Here is an 8,410-nt window from a genome sequence, read left to right on the forward strand (position 1 = left end):
TATTAAACATTTAAAAAAGCGAGCGATTGCTCCATGTTTTAAATTTCTGTACATCTGATCATGTTTTGATCCTCGATTGGTCTCACGCAGTCAAGTAATGCAATTTCGCAGGTCAGAGTTCCCCAAGCTTGAACTTTACACTGCAGCAACCTGCAAAACCTAACCCTGCGTTTCAGGTCTGACGCATTCGCATGCGTTTGAATGGAAGTCTATGGGAGGAAAAGCCCAGTAAGACCGCAGCTTAAGAGCTTGATTAGCTTGCCCAGGTGTGTCTGATTGGGGTTGGAACTAAACTTTGCAGGACACCAGCCCTCCAGGACCGAGTTTGGACACCCCTGATCTAGAACAAAGAACTGCGATTACATCAAGGCATTCACAACACACTCTTCCTGGAAACACATCTGAAGCACTCAGCATGGCTTTCTATTTCTTTATTAATACTTTAACTGCATGTTAAATCAATAAAGGTTTTAAGGCACATTTTTAGATCCAAGTCCTGCTGGAACACATTTTAAAACAAGAGCATGTTTGCCGTTGGGATTGTATATCACAGATGTGTCATAGAAACATGCACTCCATGGTGCATTCGCTCGCACGGTTAAACCAAAAAACATCAGCGACCGCTTGTTAAGAGGCATTCGGTAATGAGCATTCAGAAGTGTACATTCTGGATAACATTCATTTCTGTCAGAATCAGTTTCATGTGTCGCCCGTCAATGTTTGTGTGTGCATAAGCGTGCATGCTACAGACATGTGCAATACTACTAGTCACTTCTCACTTGTACAGACTTTGAGCGCAGAAGCTTCAGATCTGTTCCTGGATCAGTCCGACTGCGTCTCAGGTGCTTTGGCATATAACTGGAACCCTGTAAATGCATTTGGAGCCAACATGGCTGCCACAGACACCAATGCTGGTGGCTGAAAGAGCAGCTCTATTGGAAACCAAAATGGAAGACTCCTTCGACAAACTCCAATCGTGGCACAGATAGTCAATCCATTCATCCTTATGATTGTGTTCAATCCACACCGAACGTAACACTGGGAAAGAATGAGGGGGAAGGATAGAGACACGGACAGGGGACATTTGGCTGTTTTTGAGTCTTTTTACTCGATGGCTCCGGGTCTGGTGGCCACATAAACGAAGAGAACGATGAGCAGCACAAGGACGACGAGCGTCGGTAAAACGACAGTCGTCACCTGCTCTCGCGCCTCATGCATGGCCTGTTTACGCTCCTTTTTGTCTTTCCATGACTCTTTTTTCGGTTTGCCCTTCAGCTGCCGCATGGCTTAGTGTGCGTCCACACAACGGGTCACCGGCAATCCCAAAGAAAAACCCAGAAGAAGCCCTCCTGTTAAAACACATACAGTTTTGAGATGTTAAAAACTGTGCTTTACAAATGAAAACAAGTGAATGGCAAAGTCCATTCATTGTATTCTTTAAGTGAATTAATACCTGCAAGTTGATTGAATGAAATATAGTTTGTTTTGATAATCTTTAATCAAATTCTGAGTGTTTCTGCGTTTGTAATGGCGATTCTTTTCTGTTGATGTCAGTTTGACAGCTTCAGCTACAATATTTTTAAGCCACGCCCCTCTTTTAATTTGCTATGAGAAAATGATGCACACAAAGAAAGCCCCGCCCCCTTCTCAATATTCAGCTTCAGTTGGAAGCACATCAACACAGTTCAATCAGACTTAAAGTACATCTAGTTTTTTTGTATATTTTTCATTTGCGCCGTGCAATATTCTGCAATATCAAAACTCATGCAGCCTCTTCACCCTTGTGTATTACTTCACCCACATAGAGTGACAGCAGATCAATAAACTCACCACAGTTCCACAAATATTGCAGCTGTTGGACAACAAAATGTACTTTTGAGGCTTTTTTAGGCGAGAATGCACTATGCAGTTTATTTATAAGGATAGTGCCTATGTCATTGATGACAGCAGAGCAACGAGGGTTGATGTTCCACCAAAAGATGGTGACAAAGAAAGCATAATAAGCCCATATGCCTTATAAACTCAGCATAATTTTAAACTACAGCTGATCAAATCATTATAAATCAGGTAAGTGACATTTTGTATGTTGTGGTGCTGTATTTATACCATGGTAATCCGGTAGTGTTTACTTTGCTCTGGCTTTTTTGGTGTTAATTATTGTGATTTCCGATTGCAACAGAGAAATACTGGGATATTTATGTAGACTGAAGGCATTTCATGCCGTTCAGCCTTATAATCTTGAAATATAAGCAAAATCAGCTGTTTTATCATCACTTTAGACATTACGCTAGAGAATCATTCAAACACTAGCTCTAAAGTGATGTTTGTGAAGTAGCAACGGTTTCTGCTGTTCTGAGTGTCAGCTGCAGATGTGAATGAATGGCGTTAGTTCCTCATAAAAAAGGATTTTAGTTCCTCATAAAAAAGGATTTTTGAGACTTTTCATGTTAGCTTTTGTTTTTATATATAAAATTATGCTGTCGAACTGTTGTATAAACGCAATATCACACTTGAAGCAGTGAGATATGGCTATATATCGGAACTGGTGGGACACTCAATCGAGTCGCACACCGGATGCGCTACGACACAGCGCGCACATAACAGTTGGAAGTATACCACACTAGACATGCAAATTCACACTTTATTTAAAATGAAACTATTCAGATGGCGCTCTGTGGCACGTCAGAATATGAACAGTGTCCCGAGTCATAGCTGGGTGCCACAGACAGCCGCCGGCTTGCGGCATCAGTGTGCTTACCCTGATAAAAATCCATGTTTAGAATGCTAAAATGCATGGTGTTGCTTGGCACGACAGCACTTTTTGCATCTGGTGTGCAACCCCCTTAATGCACTCGGCCTGCGACCTTGAGCAAACAGCTTTATCAAATTTTCTATCGAATTATCATCACACACATTGTAAGTGGACCCTTGCATATGTGTAAAAATGGTTTAACAAAAGTTTACTTACTGAAAAAAAAAAAAAAAAAAAACACTAAACCTGTTTTAAAAAATAACATAAGTGAAATTGTATTTTTGAAGCTTTTTGCAAGACATTTAGGTCATGATATTCAGTGAGAAAAGCAATTGGGATTTGATTGGAAAATCATGAAAAAAATAAACAGAAAAGTTGTTGCAGAGGCACAGTAGGTTATGACTTAATAATGTACACTGATGAATAATGCACAATAAAACCAGGAGTGTACAACATAAATATTAATACACCATAATAAATAATACAATTAATATATTGTTAATACACAAAACCAGTTTGATTACATATTAATTTGTTTTATTCCAATGTGACCCTCCAGCGTGTCAAATAAATATTTAAGTATGTCATATTAATTATGAATGCATAATATTTCTTAAAAGAAGAACTTTAAAAATAAGATAAAAAATAGCATGCCTTCATTCTGTAAACAACAACAAAACACTTTGTATTGTTGGTTGATGGATGGATGGACGGACAGAGAGAGACAGAGAGACAGACAGATATATGGACAGACAGACAGACAAAGATAGACAGACGGATAGGCAGACGGATGGATAGACGGACGGACAGACAGACGGATAGATGGACAGATGGATAGATAGATGGACAGATGGATGGACGGATGGATGGATATAGATAGATAGATAGATAGATAGATAGATAGATAGATAGATAGATAGATAGATAGATAGATAGATAGATGGATGAACAGACAGACAGACATACAGACGGTAGGTTAGACGGACAGACAGACGGACGGACAGACGAATAGAGAGACGGATGGATAAATCGACAGACGGATGGATGGATGGATGGATGGATGGACGGACAGACGGATGACTGATGAATTATGCACAATAATTCCAGCAATGCACATTAACAGATCAATATCACATTAGCAAGATCTAATTGTAATGCATTATTAATAATAAATAAAACTATGATTTGACATTTCTATTTTTTTTTTATGGCAAGCAGTCCTTCTGTGTGGCATATTAAGTTTGTTGTATGAATTTTTAATCATTGTAAACTTAAAAAATAAAACTTGCCAAAGTTCTTAAGGTAGTTTTGATATGAAAAAGCCTCATATCACACTTTCTCTTCAGAATAAAACTATATACATGAAATATTGCTCCATGTCTGCGGCTTCATACCTATAGTAACTTTTTCCAACCGTAGTCATGGCAACTGAGCAAAGGCCAGCTCTGAGAAATGTGAAATGCAGCAGTGCGAACACACACACACACACACACACACACACACACACACACACACACACACACACACATACATACATACATACACACACACAGAATGAAGCACAATTCCCACCCAGGCAAACAGGAACTGGGTGTTGTATCCTGAATCTTAAGATTGTGTGGTTTTGTGCACACTTCAAGTGTGTCCCGTAATGAACTACTTGCTTAAGGGTGGGGAAGTTTGTGTAAACTTTATACATATTTAAAACCCTTTAACAAACAAAACTTAAGTCAGTTTTTACTTCCACTCTAGTATTATGCTAAAGAGAATTACAGTAATCTGGGTCATGGAGACGTGTAATCGTTTTAATGAACTAGTTGGCAAATGTGTAATATGTTAAAGGAGACTAATTCAGAGTCTAAACATAAATATAAGTGCTGAAATATGCATAATATAGATGAAATTCAATTCAATTACCTTTATTTCTATAGTGCTTCTACAATGTAGACTGTGTTGAAGCAGCTTCACATAGAAGTTTTAGAACAGGGGTGCCCAAACTCCTGGAGGCCCGGTGCCCTGCAAAGTTCAGTTCAAACCTCAATCAGACACACTTGGGCTAGCTAATCAAGCTCTTACCAGGCTTTCTAGAAACATCCTTGCAAATGTGTTGAGGCACGTTGGAGCTAAAATCTGCAGAACACCGGCCCTCCAAGACTGAGTTTGGACACCCCTGGTCTAGAAAACTGAAACTGTCAGTCCAGTTTTGTGAGATGCGAGATAGTAGAACTGAAACTCATCATTGGGGATTAGTAGATAACGATTTTACTTTGAATAAGACTAATGATTGAAACTAAATCATGTTTATATACACAAAACAAGTGAATATTTCATGATGTATATATTTTTATATCACATAATATATTTTGATCCATCACAAAACCATATGCGACTTTACATTTTGGGATTTTTGAGATTTATACATTACAAGAAAGCAGAACAAATACAGGGTGTCTGCAGGTTTCACCAAGTAAAATGTAAGACTTTTAGACATTAAGACCATTATAAATGAAAATTTACAATTATACAAGGCTAAATGCTAAGAATAAGGAAAAGACCTATAAAAAAGTATTATAATTGAATACATTTAATAGTAATAATAACAATAATAATAACAATAATAATAATAATAATAAAATATAGGCCAGGTCAGTATTACATGTTACTGTAAGGAAAGTAATTAAACCATTACGGTAAATAGAGTTAAAAATGCAATCTTTAAATAAAAAGTTTAAGGTTTTATTGAGATTGGGATTGTTGGTGAATGTATGGGTGTTAATGGCCAGATTGGGTAGCTATACATGAACAAAGGAAAATTAAGACCTGTTAAAAAAAAATGCAAGACCTACAACACAACATTTCAGTAGATTTAAGACTTTTTAAGGCCCAAAATTTAGTTATTGAGATTTTAGACACTTTATGACTTTAAGACCCCGCAGACACCCTGAAATATAGTTCCCATTGATGTATATTTTAAGACTGAACAATATTTGGCTGAGATACAACTATTTAAAAATCTGAGGTATAAAAAATTAGTAAAACTAAAAAAAATGAGAGAATCGCATATAAATTAAGCTCTGAGCATTGCATATTACTAATCAAACGTGTAATTTTGTGATATTTCTAGTACAACATGTACAAAACATGTTGATGAATCATGATCAGTACTTAATACTCTTATGACTTTTGGCATAAAACTAAAATCAATAAGTTTGATCTAATCAATGTATTTGTGGCTGTTCCCAAAAATATAACCCTGCAACATTAGATTAGTTTTGTGGTCCAAGGTCACATATTTGTAATGTGATAGACGGGTGGACTTAACCAATAAGCGAGGTAAGCAGCTGCTAAGGGCCCCAGGGAATTAGAGGGCCCCAATCAATGCTAAGAAGCCGAAATTAATTATATAGCTCTTTTATAAATATTCTATCATATGTTGTAAAATCTGTCTGTAACCATTCAGATTTTCCCGCAATTACTTCTATTCAAATTTGGGGCCCCCATGAATAATGGAACATTCCTTCTGTACTGCACGTGCAAATATTAAAATGTAATCACAAATATGGCTAATAAACTGTACATCATTTGTTTTCAAACTTTTTTTACTGGTGAATTTATTGCATTTAATATTACATTACGAAGTTAAAAGTTCCACTCAAAATATATTTTAACATGAAAAAAAAAACTAAAATCTAAGCTGTGAAAAAAAATCCTGGTTGCCTTAAATTTAAGCTGAATTAAACTAACTTTGAGCTCATTGAACTTTGTTAAACTGACTTAAAACAGCTTGCGTAACTTTAAAAAATTAAGTTAGAACATGATTAACTTAGCTTAAGTTACAATAAACTAAAACACATGTTGTCATGATTATATGTTATGATAGCTGTATTAAAGGTTATGATTGATTCACCTCTTGTTACAGTTATAAAATAGTTTGATGGCAATATGGAAATGTTCATGGGCCAATGATATCACCACATAGAAATGGTCTATACCCCTGCAACACTAGATTAGTTTTGTGGTCCAAGGTCAAATATTTGTAATGTGACAGAAAGGGGCGTACTTAACCTATAAGTGAGGTAAACTGCTGCTTAGGGCCCCAGGAAATTAGAGGGTCCCGATTAATGCCAAGAAGTCTATATTAAACATATAGCTCTTATAAATATTCTATCATATGTGGTAAAATCTGTCTGTAACCATTCAGATGTTATTGCCATCACATCTTTTCAAATCTGGCGGCCCCCATGAATAATAGGGCTAATTAACTGTACATCGTTAGTGAACTTGATTTTTATTGGTAAATAACTTTTATTTATTTTAAATTTTACATTATAAAGGTTCCACTTAAAATGTATTTTAATATGAAAAAACGAGAAAAAAAAAAATATATATATATACGCTGTAAAAAACAACTGTTTGCCTTAAAATTTTAAGCTGATTCAAAATAACTTCATGAGTCCATTAAACTTATATTATGTTAAACTGACCTAAATTAGCTTGCATAACTTAAAAAATTAAGTTAGAACATGATTAACTTAGTTTAATAAGTTACAATGAACTTAAAACATATGTTGTCATGACTAATTGATCATATAATTGTTTACAGTGTAGAGAAAGAGGATGATTTGAGTTTCAATGCTAGAGCCCCATACCTGAAATTGCCCTCTAATCACCAAGTAGGCCTCTGGTGACAGATTATTAATTAAATATCTTCCTAAATTACCTTAACTCACTCCATTAATAGAAATAAGCACATTTACACGACATGCCAAATCCACTGAGCACAATGCAGCATAGCATGAACGTAAATAAGCGCTGACGGGTGTCACATTATGAATCAGCTCTACAGGTGGGTGTGACATCTCGTGTTGTGCTCAACTTCTTTTGAAGACCAAAACAAGTTACACTTCTCAGTATGTGAGCTGAACGAGTGTTAAAATTACCCCCTAGAAAGGCAGAAGGGTCCCGTTCAGACTCGCTTCATTGTGGAACATGCTAGAAATCTACCGCATGACAGCGTGAGCGCCGCACTTTCTCTTCTGCATTAAAGTTGCGTGACGGTGTTTACATTGAAAACGAGTTCCTACCGACAACAAATCATCGACCTGTTGCATGCAAATGACTTGAAAAGTATCCAGTTCCACTTCACAGTCTCTCTCACACACACATGGCTCGCCCTGTTGCTTGTGATAATGCACTAATGTGGTCTGCGTCTCGTTCACTTCCACGCACTTTTCGCTTACCGCTGCAGTGTCTGTGTTCCGCTACACCCGCGCGCACCGCCCGGAGGGGTTCCGTACTGTACGGTTTGAATGTTTTCCGCAGTCGTTGTCACGGTTCCCGGAGGTTTTCAGTGAGTGAGCGGGGGCTCGACCGAGATTACGTGGCAGTAATGGAGCGTCACGCGCACGAGGAGGCCGAGGAGGAGGCGCGCGCACGAGCGAGCGCGCTCTCCCTGTCTGCGGGGGCACGAGAGAAAGGAGGTGAAAACGAAATAATGAAAACATCTGTAGCGTCAGTGAATTCGCACAACCGACAGAGGAAGACACGGAGGCGTTCAATGCTCAATGTTAGGAATTAGAAATATTTACTAACATACAAAATCTACACAAAATATACACGAACAGACTGTATTCGTACAATTTAGACATGAAGAAGTAA

At 37.4% G+C, this 8,410-nt stretch overlaps 1 protein-coding gene across 1 annotated transcript; it reads right to left on the reverse strand.

Annotated features, from left to right (window-relative positions):
* Positions 1-417: 417 nt before the first annotated feature.
* smco4 (single-pass membrane protein with coiled-coil domains 4) lies at positions 418-8,179 on the reverse strand. The gene is made up of 2 exons (NM_001291899.1): positions 7,993-8,179; positions 418-1,349 (listed from the first exon to the last, which is right to left on the reverse strand). Exon 2 carries the CDS (start codon positions 1,282-1,284, stop codon positions 1,105-1,107), a length of 180 nt encoding a protein of 59 aa, NP_001278828.1. The 5' UTR covers positions 1,285-1,349; positions 7,993-8,179; the 3' UTR covers positions 418-1,104.
* Positions 8,180-8,410: the final 231 nt, after the last annotated feature.

This window comes from Danio rerio, chromosome 15 (genome assembly GCF_052040795.2).
Source record: "Danio rerio strain M-AB ecotype USA chromosome 15, GRCz13ab, whole genome shotgun sequence".
Taxonomy (NCBI): Eukaryota; Metazoa; Chordata; class Actinopteri; order Cypriniformes; family Danionidae; genus Danio; species Danio rerio.

Coding starts and splice junctions, on each gene's coding strand:
- smco4 (NM_001291899.1), bottom strand. CDS start 1,284: ATGCGGCAGCTGAAGGGCAAACCGAAAAAAGAGTCATGGAAAGACAAA.